Source organism: Anabas testudineus, chromosome 16, assembly GCF_900324465.2.
Source record: "Anabas testudineus chromosome 16, fAnaTes1.2, whole genome shotgun sequence".
Classification (NCBI taxonomy): Eukaryota; Metazoa; Chordata; class Actinopteri; order Anabantiformes; family Anabantidae; genus Anabas; species Anabas testudineus.
This window is the reverse complement of record NC_046625.1, coordinates 3683823-3704460: the sequence shown is the minus strand read 5'-3', so window position 1 is coordinate 3704460 and position 20638 is coordinate 3683823. Positions and strand designations below refer to the sequence as shown.

Genomic DNA, 20638 nt, shown 5'->3' with positions numbered 1-20638 from the left:
TTGCATATTTTTGTTTATTTGTATATGCTGCAATTCCTAAATGTAGTATAATGACTTATCCACATCCTACACCTCACTGTGCCTCAGATGTTATTTGTTTAAAAAAGTAAAAGGAACCAAAAAGTCATGACATGGGTTGACACTCACATTCAAGCTTGTCCTCAGGACGTCCACCCTCCAGCAGTGACAGGTAACAAACAATGTCCTTAAGCTGCACTGTATCCAGGGGCTTGGGCAGTGCGGGGTTCTTCAGAGGGGTTGAGTTGCTTTTGATCAGCTTTAGCCCTGGAGGAAGATGGAAATGAAAGGTCAAACCTTCCTCCACAATGCCTCTAATGTTAACCCAACAACCTGCTGGGTTAGGATTGATTAACAGTGGGTGGTGTCCAGTTCACCAAAGGCCAAGCAAACAGTGAATAATTTCTATATGCCAGTATCACACATGAGAGCTCTCATTTTCTCTGTGCTATATGCACTATTTTGTTTTGTCAAGGTAGCATTGACTCTAAATCAGCATGAATTAAATATTTAATATAAAACTAACGTGGAACATTTATACTATGTGGGACTAGGTTCAGATACACATCGAGCTTTCAGGGCTGGATCTTGTCTGTCTGGTCTGGGGACACATTAAAAACCTTAGTATATGGTTGAAGTCAGGGCCCACTTTTGTTTTTGTCATTGAGGGTTTATGGTTCTGTGGTCTTTTTGACCACCTTTTTGTGTTTCACAGCTAAGGAGAAATATTACTTTATTCAGATTGGATCTGTAGGAACAAACAGCAGTGCTGCAGCTGAATACACTGTGAATACACTTCGTGACGGACAGGAGCCACTTGATGTCATTGTCATTGATTGAAAATGAAATGTAGGTCAAACTGAAACAAGCACAGGCAGTGTGCTAATGATGGCAAAACGTTCACAACCGAACTGTTCACAACCGAGTTTGGTTAGGACTAAACCAAAAGACCCGCTTCAAGAAAAGTTACAAACAGGCTAAAGTTGTAAAAGCTACAGTTAGCCACCATCCCAGCACTGGCAACCTGAGCGGTTATTGATGGCAGATGATGAAGCTTAAGGCCAAAGTGGTTAGGGTTAGGGTTCAGGGCTTAGGGTTAGGGTTAGGGTTAGGGTTAGGGTTCAGGGCTTAGGGTTCAGGGCTTAGGGTTAGGGTTAGGGTTCATGGCTTAGGGTTAGGGTTAGGGTTCAGGGCTTAGGGTTAGGGTTAGGGTTCAGGGCTTAGGGTTCAGGGCCTAGGGTTAGGGTTAGGGCTCAGGGCTTAGGGTTCAGGGCTTAGGGTTAGGGTTAGGGTTAGGGTTAGGGTTAGGGTTAGGGTTCAGGGCTTAGGGTTAGGGTTAGGGTTCAGGGCTTAGGGTTAGGGTTAGGGTTAGGCTTAGGCTTCAGGGCTTAGGGTTAGGGTTCAGGGCTTAGGGTTCAGGGCTTAGGGTTAGGGTTAGGGTTCAGGGTTAGGGTTAGGGTTCAGGGAGTCTCAGCCTCCACACCTGCATGAAGAGACCAAACAGCTGCACTGAGCAAGTGGATCATGAAACAGCAGTAGCTTCAAAACACTAGGTTGATAATGTAGATAAGGTATAAATTATAGGTAAAAATATAATAACCTCTAGTCAGAAGACAACTTTGTGTTTTTATTGGTACTTTTCACAAATGTAAACACTAAAGTTAGCTAACATCAGCTGTCTCACATCAACTCCACATGGCTAATTAGTATCTGAGTTAAAGTTTAGATGACCTCCAGTTGGCTGTACATGCTGGTTAGACAAGCCCAAAAAGCATATTCATCAACAACTGGCTGCAATAAACCACACATTTCAATAATAAGGTAACGTTATGCTACCTTAAAAGTAATGTTAGCATCTCTGTGGTTAGCTAGCTACGTTAGCCACCGTGATGTGACGTCATTTCCTCCAGCCATCATCGGCCTTTTAACCAAGAAATGTTCTCCCTTAAATGTCCCATCCATTAAACAGCAGGTTTTAAAACTCAGCACTGTTTTTTAACTGCAGCAATAGTCCAAACAGGCCCCTGGTGGTGTTTGCTGCACAAGACGAGAAATAACATCTTGGTATTGAAGGGTTTAATATCTTTGCGCCTCCTGGTGATGAACTCTACCCTACCAGAACTAACTGAACCTGCTCTATGGAGCAAAAAAGCTATGTGCATTACATGTATTGATTTCACTCTTCTATTAAAATAAAGGATCGAGTGAGATTAGAGTCGTTTACCAACAACATTTTATGCTCAGGTTTTACTTGTGACATATGATTATGAGTGTAGTCACCACTACAGCATTGCTTTATATTTCTTGGTTAGAAATCACCCCAGCTGGATTCACAGATTTATAGTAGTAACACCTCACTTTTTATTTTTAAAGTACTTCACTAGTGTTCAGTCTCCAAGATGAATGTTTTCAATTTCTAGCCTCTCGATGGTATCAGCAACTGGGGAATGTTCTTATTTTATTTTACTATTATTTTACAAAAGACTTCGATCCAGCTATTCAACAGTATTTACTCTCTGCAAAATAAGAATAAGGCAATTTCATTATTTCACCCACTGTATCGGTGCTATTTTTGGACGCCGGTCTCTCTTCATAACTATGGCTTGTTTACACACTATATGCTCAACCGTTGCTCATTAAGGCTCCTGCGGCTATCAGCCTAATGAGAAAAAACAACATGATTCTTTTGTTGGTAAGAAATCTGCTGAGCTGAGCTGTAAGATACTTGGCATGTCTGTCAGTGAAGCCCCAAAGTTTGATGTCTGAGTGTCTGTTCTTTGGATGATGTTACTGTACGTGTCTGATTCTCTATTACAGAGCGTTGACATCTGATTTAGTTTTGGCTCTTTTGGAATATCAGTTTTGCCTGTGGTTGTAAGATACTCAGAAGACAATGTGCAATTCGTTGAGACCATAAAGATAAGATTGTATGAACTTTCATCAGTAGCTGACATAGGAAGAACGTGTAGGAGGTTTGTGGAGCCTTACTGTTTCATAAACGCTGAAAACTAAAGCCAAGTCTCAGTGTAGGTGAACACCGCCTGAACCGAGTGTTATTTTAATATCAGTTAGTCATTACCACGTGAGAATAAGACATTAGTGTAAATCCTTTCAACAAACAGATGATTGCCAAGGCAACTGGCAGCTTCTATGCTATAATTTACATTGTGTGTCACTGTGCTAGACTTGGCAGGAAATATGATTGTTTGACATCACAACACAGAAAGATGGGGCTGTTTTTATGCACCAAGAAATAAAAAAATAAATAAAAGCTCTGCTGTCAAAGTTTCTGGAAATGACAGAGTAAAGTAGCTCATATTAAAAATCTGACAAGAGGAGGCCACTGAAGAAATGCTGTGAGGACGAGGAATAAGAGTTTCTCATATATCATTATGTGCACGAACATGCTGTGTTTGAAACATCGTTTGTTAAGTTAGGTGAAAGTGTTTCGTACTAAACTCACCAGAGACTCTGGGTTTGTCCGAAGATGAGGGACTGGGTTTGGGCCCCTTGTTGCTGAAGGACATAAAGAGGTGCTGACAGAACTCTTCAGGGAGTTCGCTCTCCAGGAACGTCTGCATGAAAACCTTGAAGCCCTCAAAGTCAATTTCCTAAAAGTCAAGAAGGGAATATAATACAGGTACGTTGGGTGTCACAGTGGGTATGAAAGGTTTGATATTAATATAGATGATATGTTTTAGTGATCATTTTCTAAATGTTGCAGAAGTCATGTTGCAGATTTCTGCAAGTGTTGCTTGCCCTGTGGGTGGTGAAGATCTATTTTAGCGTAGGTTTAATATTTCTGCAGTATTCTTCTATTCATTCAGTGATGTAATGTGTTGTTTCTACTATCCATCTGCCTAATATCTAGGAGTACAGCTTCATTCATCCTTTTGGTTCTCACCAAGTGACAAAACTGGCCCATATAGTTTTCTTATGAACACAACTTTAACAAGTGGAAGACACTTTGGGTTTAGTTGGGAACATTATGAGCAAAATAAACCAATGATAAATTACAGAGAGGAAGCGTTAGTAGTTACCTGGCTGAGGATTTCCTGCTTCTATAACCGGCAGCATTGTACAGAGAAAGAAAGTAAACATGTTCATGAATGAATCATGTATTTATTACATGTGAAATGTGCTAAATGTTCATATAACACATGCGAGGCATCCCCTCAGAGACATAAATGAAATTAAGTTTTTTAGTGAAGGCTATCATAAACATTAATGCATGAATACTGGATCAAAATATTGTACTGAATATTTTGGAATTAAGATTGTGGTATTTTCAGGAAACACTTGCCAGAATCAACTTTTTCCGCGTATCAACATATCAGACGATCAGTTTTTAGTATGTTCATCTGTGAGTGAGACTCTTGTATGAAACAAAAAAAAAATTAACCTTATAACCCTGAAAAAAAACTTCTCGGTTTCAGAGGTGTATTCCAATTATTTCTCATGCTAAAAGGCTTCAGCTTTGTGTCAAAGCACTTTCAGAAAATGTGTGAATGAAGCAGAGTGCAAAATCTGCAGAACTACAAGAACTAGAAAAAGACTAAACAGACCAAAAGCACAAAACAAAAGCAAAGCTACACATTTGGCAGGTATACTTCAAGATCTATGGCAATTCTTCCATTTTGTCATTATGGATAGTTGTACTATCAGCTCCACAGACTCTGTAGTGTACATACCTCCTCTGGATTGTATTTAGCCAACACACCATCTCCATGGAACTCCTGCAGCACATCCTTCAGCTTCTTGGTTGAGTCTGAGGGAAAACATTGAGGACATGTTACTATATTTGTGAGCTGTGTTCTAGCTACTTCTTGCTTTGCGTGAGTATTCGTTTCTTTAATATTAAACATTAATTTATAGCACACTACATGATTGATGTATAATTACACTTAACAAAGAATGATGTGTTAATGTCATGTGATAATATACAGGTACAATAACAAAAAACAAAACTTGTTATTGTAAAATGATTTTCAAGTGGACACTTGCACCCCCATCTGTGAGTCAGCTGTGGAGCCTACACTACCCACTGATGAGGTCACGTCAGTACATGAATTACACCTCATTTAGGTTCTTAAATCAAAATAAATAAATAAAAATACACTAATTGAGCTATGTAAACATGTAAAGCAATAACAGAAATGTGTGACAAACATGTACAGTATAGAATATATAGAAACTCAACCTGGAAACCTGGAGGTGACTTCTGTTAAGTTATACAAGTTTGATGCCTCTACAATCTCTCTTTATGTCATTTTTTGGAGTGGGTGCACATGTTTAAGTCACTTCCTGTTTACACCCCATCCTCTGACAAACTATTAAGTCAATCAACATGTGATTAAGAAATCTGTACATTTTACTCTTTGTACTTTGGGAGTTTGCTGATAGGATGCAGCCTGGCGACTGGGCCAGGATGTAAACCCTTACTGTATATATTTTTTGGTTTTTCATCTGTTGTCTACTGTACTTCTCTTAGTTTTGGAAATTCCTTTGTGCTTTTGTTTCTGTGATGAGCAGCACCTGTTGGCTCTTTGTCCGACCAATCATTACAATAAATGACTTAACCTAACCTTATGTTGCTTCCCTTAACTCAAGCGAGCCGGGACAAAACACTCTCAGAAAAAGAGCGAAATGCATTTTCTTATGTGTTCACAACATTAAGTAATGACTGAGCATTTTAAGTTCGCCAGCTAGCTACCTACAGCTATGCAGCTTGTTTTCTTCATTAACTCAGGATACAGCAGCCAATCGGTCAAACTGAGGAGGACTTAACACGTTAAACTGCATAAAACATTAGCAAACAGTTGCCTGGTATCTTGAAAACACAAATTATTAGCATTGATTTTAAGTTATAACCCCCGGATGAACGTTTTCTCCAGAGATCGGTGATAACCATCGAATATTGTTATTTGTTGGCATACAGTTGTGCAAGCAGCCATATGATGCATGATCACTATAGAATATTGATTACAACCACTAGCCCTACAATAAATAAGAGTAAATAACCTACTACTACTGTGTAGTCATCAACTTAAATACCAAATGATAAAATTTGTCTTGAAACCCAACAGAACAAGCAGGATTGCTGTGAAACCTATCAGGACAATATATTGATTTTTATTTAAATGTGACCACACTGGCATTTTTATACTTGTTTTAAGAAAAGAGAGAGAAGACAAAATAGAAATTACTTCATCAACCAGATTTGCTGTGATAATTACTCCATGCTGCAGAGCGTTTATGAGCCCTACTGCTAAATCAATTTGCCGCACCACAGATACACAGTTCTAATGTTACTGGAGTTAATTAGAAGAACCATTTTCTCACATGCAATAGAGGGATTCTCTAAGCACAAGACAGATCCTGCTCAGCACAAATTACATTAAGATGCTTGTTTAAGTCAGTGCTAGATATTAGCTAACTTGTTTCACAGACTTCTTTTTGTTTTTTACCCCTCCCAGGTTTGTATCTGTTTCTAGTTGCTCTAAGAATACATCAGAAAATATATTTGCTATAAGTTAATAAAGGCCGATATTAATATTCTATGGTATTTAAATGAGCTCATCTTAAAAGCCTTTTCTTAGCTGTTGCGTTTTGTTGCCTCTGCACTAATGGCTTTGGATCTTTGGCTTTCTCAGGACGTATTTTAGCAAAAGTGACAATAAAAAAAAGCCTCATATTTGACTGAGTGCACATCATCATTATTGACTGTGAAAACACACTATCTAAAAAACCCAAAACCATTACAGAGCAGAGTGATTATGCTTCCACTGATTGTCTGTCACATTCAGCAGGCACACATTACAATGTATTCTCTCAATCAGGCTAATGCACAGTAGTAAGAGGACAAGTCGCATTTAATGTTTCCAGGTTCATAAACACACTGAAGATTGTCTCTACGTTCAAATGTAAAACAATTATCCTTCTGTAAAGCAGCACTGTGCTACACTGTGCACATTAGCAATTATATCACATAAAGAGGAACTCTAATTGTTGTGAGTCAGATCGTAGGTGCCTGACTAGGTGCACAGCTATTAAAGTGTTATGAAAGTGTGCGCAGCGTCTCACTTTAATGAGAGGGAAGGGAGAGATGAGGAGGGGAGGGGAGGCGATGGTGATGCCCATTGTTACAGCTCAGAGAATGGGATATTTTATAACCTGTAGCTGCACAGCACACAAAGAGGTGCCTGGAGCTCATTGAAACACGATTATCCAAATATGTCTAGTGTGCACACACATGCCTGCACACACACACATACACACTGAGACTCTTTGCTGCTTTGCTCCCTTTATCATTGCTTTTATTCCCACACAATTTTCATTTCAAACGCCATTGTGAAGCCTCACATCTCTGAAACATTTAAGTGAACTCCTTAGTCCCCCACAAAGCAAATATTTGCAAAACACAGAAACAACAACCTGAACCCGATTGGCTCTCGAGCTTAGCATCTGCTAGAGTGAGCAAGGGAGTTCCTCGCAGTCAGGAACAATGCTGCCACCAGGCACAGAGCAATTATAGGGAGAAATGTCATTACCAAGTGAAACACTGGTACAAGACATCCTGAGTAAGAGCATTAATTATTAAGATTCATACTCTGTGCTCTGAATAGCAAATGAAAGAGTCCACAGCTTGACGACGCAGTGTAGACACTAAGAATAGCTCTGAAATACTTTGAGCGACTGTATACCCCTCTATTGTATAAGGAGAGCTAACACAAAAAGCACTTAGGATCTAAAAGAGTTGGATAAACATTTCTTCCTTGTCCATAGTTAGCTCCATTGTTTGTCTTCCTACAAACGATTTACTGTGACTGGCATTTTGCTATTTCAAAGTCCTTCCAACACGATGTGTGGGTGGTGCACAACATCCTGCAGTTGGGCTGCCAGGTATCGTCAGATTTTCCATCCCTGGTACTAATTCAAATGATGAAATGTGTCAACATCTTGGAGCGTAACATAAACTCCAGGCATCCAGAGCACAGTCTGGTGAGCAGGGGAGCTATTCGCTGGGTTGAGAATGAATCATTCAGAGCTCTAACAGCGCCACACAGATTAAATGCTCGAGCAGCAAGACAAACACGCTGTCGGCAATTAGGACGTTACAATTTTGAGAAGGATGTTTGAGGTTAACCATAGTGACCGGAACTGAACTGTACTTCACAGCAGACATCGTTTTCTAGTTGGATGTTATCAACGTGAGTGTGTTTGTGTATGTCTTGCTGTGCAGCAACTTATGCGAATGCACATTTGTCTCCATGTGCGAGAAGGATTAGTGAAGGTATGAAAGCAGAAATCCAATTCATGCCAACTTTCCAACAACCAAGAGTGGAGAAGTGAACAACTTCACATTTTGGGAAATATGTTGTGTTGCTTTCACAACGATGTGAATGTCATCTCCTTCAACCTTCTAGCACCAACAAATCCTCTTATTTCATAATTCTGATCTCATGAATTAAGGCATGATCCAAATCTGTTAAACCACATTTACACTTAACCTAGCAGTGACATAACACAAGAGAGAAGAGAGAAGGATCCAATATGTACAGTAGTACTGCTCGTCAACTCCGACTGGTCCAAGGACAAAAATGTTACTATAGAATCCAAGAAAATGAAACTTAGCAACGTGTACAATCCTGAATCTCTCACAATGATGGCAAATAGATAAGCTGTAAGCAGCAGTAAACCACTAACTGAGTTAGTGCACATGCACAACTCATGTAAACCAGAGCGCTTTTCACATTCTTTTTCTAAACCTTTCGTTCTTTACGAGGCTTCATGAAGTCAAAAACTCTACAAGTGCAGTAGACTAAAACAGACAAAAACAGAAGACATTAGCAGTGTCAATAGGGATATTATAGGTTCAGAAATTCAATTTTCATCCTCACCAGTGAAATGAGATCACACGAGAGAGATGAGAGAATCTTCAACAACAATGTCTGATAATAATGTAATAATAGCGGATGCTGAGACCCTGACAGTAAGGTGTAGCAGCTGTAGGAATGTAAAAATATAATTCTAGTACCTATGTATCCTGTGTTAAAGAAGATACGACACAACACTGGTTGAGGAAATACAAGAAAAAAAAAGGGACTTCTACTGTATTTATTCTCATAAATCACTCATAAGAGCAACATAAGAAAATTCTTTTGCAAGAAACTCATTGCACAAATGTTGAAATTACATTATTTGATTGGGGAAAGTAAAATGAGCAGAAAACATAGCACTGGCAATGTTTTAATTAAATCCACTATTCACTCTCCTTTAGCTGTTTGGGGGAAATGTTTGGCTCCATGTTTCACTTTGGTCACCAGCTTGTTGATATTTGATTTCTGTCTACCTTTTTGTGCTGCAGGGTAATAACTTTTCATCTGTCATTAATATAAAATGATCAGCTATCCAGGAAAACCTTATATACAGTATAATTCACACAGCCTACAAATACACACAGCCCCTCTTTAACACCATCAGGCACAAACAGAGAGTACGTCTCCTACTCACACTGGGTGTATTCCTGTAACAGGGCAAATTCAGCTGGGGTCAGTGTGACCCATTTGTCCTGGCTGCTCATTGTGCTCAGGTCTTGCCTCTTCATTCGCTGAGCATTCCCTGGGCACTAACACGCAGTGGGGTGTCGCGCTGAAAAACAAGAATAGACACACGGTAACATCACCTACCTCATTAACAAGCACAGACAACTCTTCTTACTTAATGGCAGTGAAAATAACAACGGAGGTTAAATGCAGCGGTTTGTGGCTGAAATGATGCAGAGCTGGAGATGCTGAGTGTTTCTGACTAGAGCTGCACTAGAAAAGGTCAGTTATAGGTACATTAATACAAAGAGATACAGCAGCAGATCATTTTGTGTCAGTTACTATCGCACGAATATTTTAGACAAGGGAGAGTTCTTCGTTTTCCTGCAGCTGTCATCTCCACGCTCAGCCATGTGACAGCCAAAATGTCCCTTTGCCTCTTGATTGCCATGTTTTTCAAAGTTTCTGTAAAGACTTGACAACAACAAAGACTTCTCAGACACCGACATTTATATTTGTATTTCAGCTTAGAGAGTGAAATATCACCCTACATAAACTGTCTACCTCAACCCAACCAGTCAAGGTAGATGGCCGCCCACTCTGAGCCAGGAGGTTTCTCCTGTTTTCCTGTCCACTGTCATCTAGTGCTTGCTTAAGGAGGATTTGCTGGATTTTTCTACATCATTTCTATATAGTTCTTTTGTTATATTTTGTAATGTATAATCTTGTTCTGAAATGACTTTCATTGCGATTTGGAGCTATATAAATAAACTGAATTGAATTTAAAAAACATTATCAGCATTGCTGTTACATTAGAAATGTCACTGTAAAATCTGGACTATGGAAATATTCCCATTGCTTAGTTCCTGTTTGTTTAGAAATCTTTACAGTGCCCACTGTTTTGTCTCCATGTATTACTTGAATATCAATTTAATCAGATAATTAAAACAAAATAAAGATATTTCTCATTAAAAAAGAAATAGTTTTGTTAGGTATTCATACGTTTTTGTGATTTTAATGTCAGCTCAACTGTTGTAGAATGAAGCATCATGAAACATTTGCAACACATGGACGGGTCCTTGTATGAAACCAACAGCTTAATTTGGACATTAAAAGCATTCAAAGCTGCGTTGGTGCTGCTTTCAAGTGACCTTGCATCAGCCTGGTTGGTTGCCATGATGACAACATGATGAAGTTCAAAATAAATGGGCTTTTGTAGGTTGGTACTTATATTTTTGAACTGCGTCCAATATCCAGTGTTTCATTAGAGGTAAATTAGAAGCCATTAGCGTTACTGTGAGAATTATAATTTTGTCTAAAGCTATTAACATTGTAGTAAAATTATCTGGGCAAACAAAATATTGAGGCGTTTTCAGCTTTAAGAAAAATGTAAATTAACAAACATACAAAAATATTTTGTGTTGTGATATAACTTTGGTGTAGAGGTACAGCTCCATATATCAGTTGACATTTATCTAAGTTATATAAGCTCAGGTTTACTCTTGTTTGTGTAAAGTGAGTGTGCATGTAATTGTATGTTTGCGTAGGTGTCACAGTGTGGAGGTCTGTGTGCATGTGTGTGTGTGCGTGTCACATCAGCAGTGAAGCATTTGCCCCAATTACTGACTGGGAACTGAAACCCTGGATTAACAAGTGAGCATGTTCATTAATGTGCAGGTGTGTGTGTGTGTGTGTGTGTGTTTGCATACATTAATACATGTGCAGAGAATTCCCTTGTGCCACCATATTTTATGTTGAAGAACCGCTGCATGAAGAGGGGACTGTTTAAAGACAGCGTCACCATAACTAATACATAGACTACACAGAAAAGGGAAAGCAACAGTCAACACAATGTGCAGCCACCAGTGTTTCTGTGTTAACGCGTTGGTGCGTGGGAATCTGCCTCCCTCGCATAAACTTTGATCTGCCTCTGGAGCTAAAACTAGAAAATGCTCTGCAATGTCTTATTTAATGTTTTGCACATAAGGCTAATTAAAAGCTGATGGAGAATCTTCTTGTTTATCCTAAATCTCCAGTGAGTCTAATTCCAGCACAATGATGCCATCTAATGTAGTAGTGATGTGTGCAGTATATTCCTGCTGTGCAGTGCACTGTAATCATCCTCTCTCTCTTTCCAGTGTTGCCTAACTGCAGTACATCCTCTCAAGATGCTCAGCTGGCATCCTTTCAAAAATCCAATCCAGCTCTAAAAACCTTATCAGATTAGCTTCATGGTCCTGTAGCGGTGTATTGAGGAGATCCAGCGTGGATCCATGTGTCACACTGCACTGAAAGAAGATCCTAGCTGAGACACCACTGATGCCATGACACACAAATGACGACCACTGCGACACACAGCACCATGAAGGAGATGAGATATCAACATGCCACTCACCTGCTGCAGAGCTGGAGAGGCTGCAGGAGGAGTCCTCCAGGCAGATGTTTGCAGATGAAGCTCCTCACTCACATTCCTGCGGAATCCTCCCCCAGATCTTCTCTCACCTGCAAGGCAAGAGTGAGTGTTTGTAATTAGGTTAGAAGTGAAAGAGTGTGTGTGTGTGTGTGTGCACGAGCGAGAGAGAGAGTAGAAGCAGCAGCAGGAGCAGCCCTCTCCGCCGCATGACAGTGTATGAGTATGTGGATGGTGTAGTGTTTGTTTTTCTCTGGCGGTGTCTGGTCAGAGCAGCATCGCTGGGGATGTGGAGTGGTGGTGAGAGAGAGGGAGAGCACTGCTCTGCCTGCAGTGATCAGTTTCCATACTCCCGCTCACTCACGTCACATCCCTCCCTCAGTCACTCTGGTCCTCTCCTGCCCCTCCCTTCCCTAAAAATCCTGAGGTCCTATTCTCTGCTGCTTTATCTCAGTTTTTCTCACCTCTCTCCAATTCTCCCCACCTCACTCCTTCCTTTCAAATCATTTCTTCTTCGTTCACTGTGGCACACACTGGCCATCCGAATTAGCATTCAACACGACAGGCAGTGAGTGCAGCAACCTGTGGGGTCTCCTCTTCAGAGGGTTGTGAGAAGGAGGGAAAGAGAGGGAAGATCAAGTCAGAGAAAGGGCAGAGGGTGGTGGAGAGAGAGCCCCGAGAGTAGGAGGAGGAAAGATGAGCAATGGGGAAAATTGAGAGGGAAGGGGGGGAGGTGTGAAGATGATACAGGGGAACAAGAGGTGGAGGAGGATGGTACAGCTTTCCCTGTTTTCCTAAACAAATTGTGTTTTCCCATCTTAATTGGTGGAGATATCTAACACTGATTTGTACACAGATTCCACTCTCAATTAAAATACTTCCATGATTGCTCCCTATTTAATATTTAGAATAAATATTAAATATTTGACTGTCTGAAATCTGAGTAGGTAATGTACAGTATGCCCGTGTTGTGCTTTCCCGCCTATTAATGTGTCCCATTGTATAGCTGCAGAAATTACAGCTGTGCTGCACTTCAGTGATAGTGGTGACAACGTAAGTGATGATTCATATGTCAAAAACTCTTTATAGAATAAACCACAGAGTGACAATTATTGGAAGAAGTGAGAGTGATCTTCTCCTATAGGTTTTTATGCAAGATATGCAAGAACAAATCAATGATTGCAGTTTAAACATATTTTTTAGGCAATAATGGGTGTATTGCTTCTATTTCCCTCTGTGACAGTGACCTATAGACACCTGATTTCTGGTGGGAGTGACAAAAAACCTTACAAACTAGTTTCTATTCTGAAATTGGCAGAGGATGGTCACACTACCTGCTACATTGTTGCTGGACGTAAACACACCGTCGATTATTTAAGGCTAATTACAACAAACAATACTGTGCTTTTTAAAGGGATTTGATTATTTTAATATCTGGTCTTAAAAATCAATCAGTAATGTTTATGGCGTGATCCTTTTTCTCCGTCGTTCTCTGTTTCAGACATTAACGCTCCAGTGAAGCTGCTGAGCAGAAGAAACGTCTAGTCTTGTACGACATATGTTCACAGCAAACCTCTTCTGCAGGAGACATAAAGGTTACTCAATAATGGGTTCTGCCCTGCTGTTCTCTAGAAGAAAAATTCTTGAGCTATACGTATGCTGCTTCCTGGAACAAAACCTAATATCTCCAGTTAATTTACCAGGCCACCTTTAGATAACCTTTACGTCCCTCCCACCTACAGAAACCACCTTTTAATCTGACCCGCCAGCCTCGTCATGGATTGAGTTTCATGAAAGATTGCGGAACCCAGATATGGGCTGTGTGTGTGTGGGGGGGGGGTGGCTGACCAGTGTGCCAATAACATTTGTGTATCAGTGCTGCCTCCAGGCTGTCAGTGTAGGTCAGGTGGGTGTTTGCATTTTGTCAGAGAGGCAGAGCGAGTTGAAGCATTGACATGTCCCTCACATGTGACTGTCAGTAGGTCATCTGCTCCTCAGAATGACCGGCAGCCAGCAAACTGTGTAAACCAACATTTAACTACTGCAGAATAACTGGATCATTAGAATTCTAGTTTCATTTGTTCACTTATTGTGGAGAAAATATTATTATGCACAGTTCATTTGCTTTTGCTTAGTAAGTTAAACTTTCATTCGGTTTGCTTAAAACGTAACAACACAAATATTACATCACTTTATCGTCTTCATGTAAAATATGTCAGCAAAACAATTCTTCACACATCCAGCCAACAGAGGCAAAAAATAAATAAATAAACCAAACTACACTGCAAGTTCATTATCCACTCTCCTCCTACAGTAGCTCTGGTTTAGTGTCCAACAACGCACGAGGGAAATATCTTGTTCTCTAGATGCTAAGTGTTTCACTATGTTCATTAGGTAGCAGCCAGTGTTATTCGTCAGCTGTTGGAACCGTGTCTCCAGAAGATTTGTCTGCTCATGTTCATATGCAAATAAAGAGAAACTGCAATTATGTTCTTGTAGAAATGGAAATCATTATGTTGCGATGCAATATAGTTGTTGAATTAATGACAGGTTACATTTATTAAGGGAAAGTGGGGTGGGTGAAAGGTAAGATCGACAAACCACAGACACGAGTTTGAGTCGTGTGTGAGGTGGAGTTCAAGCAAGAACACACTGGTTTTTGTTTGAATTTTAAAACAAGGCAAAAGAAGAGGAAGAAAAAGATTAAATTACATATAAATAACAACTGAGCCCCCCCATCTGATAAGGATTTAAAGTGCTCAAAACTTTTTCTCTGTCATCGTCTTGTTATTTCTTTGTATCAAAGTTACACATTGAAACGACAGGCTGCCGTGCCAGACATAATATCTTTGATACTGATTTTTTGATATCTAAGATCTCATTGAGATTTAAATTGTCATTTTCAACAGAGACTTGGCCAAGACAGAAGCATCAACAGCATCATTACAAAACAGTATAACACACAGAAACACGTTCACCTCGACTCACTGGTACAATAACTATGATTCAGTAAATTAAAAAGACACCGGTGAACAATTGAAAACAGTAACTGAAAGGCAGCCGTGTGTAACTTGGAGGACAGTGATGATTTTGATTTCTAATTAATCATACATACAAGATGTTTTTCTTGATTGCACGTATTGCAAGTACAAAACACCCCTGGCCTGTTTACTGTTCTTTGTGCCGGGTGTGCAGACGCGTTTTACAAACACATGACACAAAAGACAGACGTCACATGTGCCTGTCATTGCCGAGTGCATCAGACCTGAATCATCATGAGATCTATTGCGGCCTTTATGCAGGTGGGTCAGACTCACAGCAGGCTGGTTAGAGTAGCCTCCCTGGCAACTGACTGCATCACACTCTGCATCGGTGAATGTTCACATCTACAGTCCCTTTGTCTCCATAAATAAAGTGAAGTGCACAGTCAGCTGAAAGTGAGCCCTGTACGGTTTTCTTGTCTGGACTGTCAGCAGATTGGGGGTTTTAGTGTCTCACACTAGTGTCTGATCTGTGTGCACAAATAATCTCAATGGTTCAGTCAATTTAGTTATAGATTTGCTTTATAGCTAAGCAGCACTAACGAGAGGGGAAGTAGAGAATGATTTGAAGGCTCATGTTCTCACTGTGACTGTTTAAATATGCATAATGCAATTTATGCAAGACTGGGCGAAATAGAAACCTCTTATGCAAAAGACATACTGTACCCTCCGCCACAAATGAAATTGTTCCTTTGGTGCTATATAAAAATTCCTCCCATTGAGATGTGCTCAGCACAATTCTTGTTTGTTTCAGTAAGCATTCCTATCTGTGCTTTTTCCATGTATCCAAACAATTGTTTAATGATTGTATTATTTATGGGACTAATGCATGAAAACTGTTGCATTTTGCAGCATCTGGAAATATGGGATGCAGAAACTATATTAGTAAACATTACAGAATATTCAAACTGGAATAACTGATGTTCTCATTCATTTCACATGGCTCAGTAGTTTGTTATAATGCCCCCTCCTTTTCCCTGGAGGATAAGGAAATCTTTTCAATTCTGCAGAATTTCAGGGAAGAGGCTCCATGATTTGAATTCCCCTAACGACCTGTCACAGCATGCTTAAGATTCTCAGTTTTATGTTTTGCAGTTCTCATGTGTAGCGCTTGTTTAGTTTGGCTGAAATATTCCAGACCACAGGAGCACTCCAGTATATACAGGAGATAAGTCGAGTGCTTACTTCAGTTTAAGACTAGATCTTGAATTTGCTCCACTTGGGTTGCAGATGAAATATACTAGCATGTAAATCAACATTACAGCTTCTAAGAAAGACTCAGCTCCCTGCTGCCACGTTACCCAGAAGGAAGCTGGCAACTCTGTCACCACCACAACCCCGCAGACTGTGACAGCAGTCCAAAGCACATATATCAATTCTAGCCCACTTCTGGACCTCAGTGCTATATATAGCATCCCGAGTGTGGATCTAGTGCAGAACACCATGCATCATAATGGAACTATTATATAAAGTTCTGTTCTGATCCACACATGCTGACCCTTGGGGCTGAGGACAGACTGGTGCTGGCTAAGTAACAGACAGCTGGGTTTACCTCACTGAGTGTGAATCCCTAAGCAGGGACATAGGAGCATTAAGACTAAGGAGGCACTGACACTTGTGCATCTGACTCAAAGTTGATGATTAGCTATGGTTATGATTGACGACTACAGTAGTGGAGTATTTTGTTTTCAAACTCAGGAGCTCACAGAGCTGGATACCAAAGTCTGGACTGGGGATGATGTCCTGTTGTGTGTGCTGAAAGTCTGAAACGATGATGTCACATTTCTGCTTCGCCCCACATCAGTTTTGCATATTTAAAGTAAAATGTTTTGCAGTGACTTTTTAAACATTTTTGCTAAAGTATGCTTAAAATATCACCAGAGGAAAATGCTTGAGAAGCCAGTGATGCATATTTTTAGTGACACTGCGAATTATTTACAGAAACAAATGACAGTTTTTATATAGAGATATTTTCTAGTTACTATGGCGAGAGGCTTCTTAGTTCTATATTCTACTGTTGTGGTAACTATATAACATGGTTAATTGAATGTCTCTCAGTTTTTAACTACTTTATTGATGCACTTTATCTATTATTGGATCATTACCTGTCTTTTTTAAAATTAAGCTTGTTTGTTGATTTCTTGTAGAATTAATTTTTCCTGTGATCAGTTTACTGCTAACACCAAACTAACCATTATTACTCAGCTCATATAAACTGAGGCTAATGCTCAATTAAACAACATCTAGTATGATGAACATACACCTAAACGTTTCACTGTGTTACTCTTTGCGCTTGTAGCCCTCTTTCTTTCTTGTAATTAATTTGGCTGATGTAGTTTTATACTGTTGTAGTGCTGCTTTCAACCTTTGTTTATCAATTGAAATATATTTAATTTATTAAACACAATGCTTTCTCTTTGATATAATACAACAGATTTAGCTTGAAGTACATTGTCATCTGCAGCGACAGAGTCACGACACTAAATTAAATAGATAAACAGACACATTCCATGTCAGCAAGTGTATGTTGTAAAAAGTTAAAAGCGCCGACATGAGTAGTGGGTAAAACAAAGTAAAACTGATAACATGCAGAGTCAGTTACAGAGCTGAACTGCACTGTAACCACAGCAGAGAAAAGTGTGAGGTGAAGTTGGATTTCCAACAATATGTGATTTTATAAACGAGGTTCTGATGATTCAAACTATTATAGCATCAATAAAACACAGAAATACACATCACTAATATAGTTTGGAGATTCATGGGGAGTGTTAAATATAAAATGGACGTGAACGTCTAATTAATCAAAATGTCAACAAAAACATGTCAAAGGATGTTCTGAGGTGTCCCGCTGTAATTTTGTTGTTAATAATCTGATCGTTGCTCTGGGACAGGCCTTTATCGAAGCAGATAATCTGAGTACATCACACAGACTTCCTTCTGACTACGTCTATTAAGTGTGTGTTTATATGTGTCCATGTTTGTGCATTCTTCCATGTGAGTGCAGTGGGAGTCCCCTCTGTCCCTCTGCAGACAGTTTGTGCAGAGCACTGAACTATTGTACATTATCAGCATGACTCACTGGAACACTCAGTGGCACTGAGGGAGCAAATCACATTTGTTCACTTCTCCCATCTGCCACCTAATGAGTAAAAGATGAGGGGGGAAATGGACCCACGCAGACAAATAAGGTGTCTCAGCTGAATGAATGTGAATTTATACAAAAACTCTAATCCACATCTGTAGACTGTAAACAATGATTTTAAATGATAAGGATAAATATGATGTTTACTGCTAATCTGCTGAGCGTCTTTTACTAAGAGCTCGTGGCTGCAGCGTTTTTGCTCTGTTCTTCTCAGACGTGGTTTGTCAATAAAACCGTGTGGGCGAGACTCATCTGCGTTTCTTCGACAGTCACAGTTTTAGCTGCTGGTGATCTTTTCTTTTTCATATCAACTCTGGTGGTCTAATGCTTGTAAAGAATGTACCTGAAAACATGTACATACTATAAACATGTTTGGGGCTTTTCCCAACTCATAAGGACTGAAATACAAACCTAAAATGGTGGAGACAGCGTTGTGGAACATGGTCACGGGCAAATCTGACCGAAAAACACTTCATGTTGCAGATAATGTCGCAAAACATAAACTAACCAAGAGTTTCTCAAGGCAAACAGCTGGTATATTCTACAATAGCCAAGTCAGTCACCTGATCTAATATCAATAGAGCAGAGAGACCCACAAACAAGCAGCTGCAGTGAAGTCCTGGAAAAGTGTCTCTAGGGAGGAAACTCAGCATCTGGTCATTAAGGTCTACACTTCATCGACATCTCGATTGCTTTATTTAAAATCCATTGTGGTGCACAGATGCAAAATGACACAAACTGTGTCTCTGTTCAAATAAGTCTTGATCTGATTGTATATTACCCTAAAATCGATCCATTCCTTTATGTTTAAGTCAATAACAGCTTCACAGAGCAATGAATTCACAGGAGAATTGACTCGTTTTTCCCCTATTTTATTATATTTTAATCTTTCTCTTATTATTTAAACCCCAGGTATTAAAATAATCAGTGGTAATTGTTTGTAAATAGAAGCTGTAATACATGAAACACAGTGCTCCTCCATCTCATAATGACATTCAACCATTTATTTTATAGATACTATATAGATAGAGAATATATTGGGCAAACATGTTCTGATACCAGGTTTACTAAAGAGGGAAAGTACATTCATGCTTTTTTTATTCCCCCAGGTACAGTGGCAGTCATCAGAGCATCAAAGGTGGGAGTGTTGGAGTTGTCTGGCGCATTCAGGCGTTCATAGGTTTTCCTGACCACCGCTGATGTGATTTCTCCTCGACCCAGTGAGCAGAACACATTCGTAGGCGAACACGAGTGCTGACAATATCAAACTGGCGTGCGATTATCTTCGTTCACGTCTTGCAGAGTGTAGCTGAGGAGCTGCTTTCTCTACCGTCTGTATCTGATGACTGGGCTCTGAATAACACAGGTTTTCATTTATGTTTTCATTTTATGTCTAGGACTTTGTTCTGGATCCTGAATTATTTATATTCAACATGTGTTTGTATGTTGTGTTTTTAAGTTATTACTTATTATTACTACTGTTAGTCTTACTGTTGTTATATTATTTACTTTCAGTGACTAAACATGCACTAAAATACCTACCTACCTATAGTTTAAGGTAAATTTTAACACAAATAATCCAGTAGTTGTTATAAAAGCTGCTGTTACACCACATAGGATAAAATAACTGCTGGTTTCTTTCAGCTCGTAGGGCCTTTTAAGTTGAGCCCTACAAGATCTAATTCTCATTGATGGTCTCATTGATCGTCTATGGTGAGCGACATTTCCTCAAACCATTAAGTAAGGCCTCCGGCAGAATTCTCTTACCGCCTGTTTGTAAGATCTCATGTAAAGGTGAAGGGCAGACTCTTCCACAAAGGGATCAATATGTCAGCTTCTCATACTGTGGGCGCATCACTTCAGACACAATGACATTTAAAGAATAAATGAAGAAAGAATACATTTACAATTGAATACATTTGCATTTAAAAGCCAACCTTTGCTAAAGAGTATTCAGAAAGAATACCAAGTCATGACTAACACTGTCATGTTACACTAAATAGATTTTAGATAATGGAAATGTAGGATTTAATAAGGTTCGTCAGCCTTTTTATTAAGGAACAGATGAAAAATAATTCCCAAAGCTCATTTTTTTCTCTCCTTGTAATCATCAGTCTGAACATAAAGCTAACAGGTCTAAGACAGATTGACTGTCTAATAACTATGATGTTAATATGTTAAAGAGCAGGAAACGCAGTGTTTCAGCCGTTAATAAAACACTGCCAACGTAATCAAACTCGAATCTGTGGGGAAGTTAGCAAAAAACAAACAAAACAACATCAAGTTTCAGAAAGGCAGTTGGACTGCCTGTGGGAGGGCACCTGGACTGTACCGTCTACAGCCCCACTCCTCCCCCAGGCTCTTTAACACGCACTCACACCTCGATGTGACGACGACCCACATGTGACCTCAGCGACTCTCAAGGTGTTAACAATGTCACAGTCTTTCACATGACAGGTGAGAGGACAGGTGAGACATCTTC

At 39.6% G+C, this 20638-nt stretch overlaps 1 protein-coding gene across 1 annotated transcript in view; it reads right to left on the bottom strand.

Moving 5' to 3' along the window:
* dgkb (diacylglycerol kinase, beta) overlaps window positions 1-12097 on the bottom strand; it is a 53819-nt gene extending 41722 nt beyond the window's left edge. Inside the window, exons 1-6 of the mRNA XM_026370145.1 lie at window positions 11959-12097; window positions 9532-9669; window positions 4710-4786; window positions 4059-4079; window positions 3482-3629; window positions 148-285 (exon numbers count right to left, since the gene is read on the bottom strand). Coding sequence (XP_026225930.1) covers window positions 148-285; window positions 3482-3629; window positions 4059-4079; window positions 4710-4786; window positions 9532-9625 — 478 coding nt within the window. The 5' untranslated portion in view covers window positions 9626-9669; window positions 11959-12097. The remainder of the gene's footprint in view (window positions 1-147; window positions 286-3481; window positions 3630-4058; window positions 4080-4709; window positions 4787-9531; window positions 9670-11958) is intronic.
* Between the last annotated feature and the right edge of the window lie 8541 nt (window positions 12098-20638).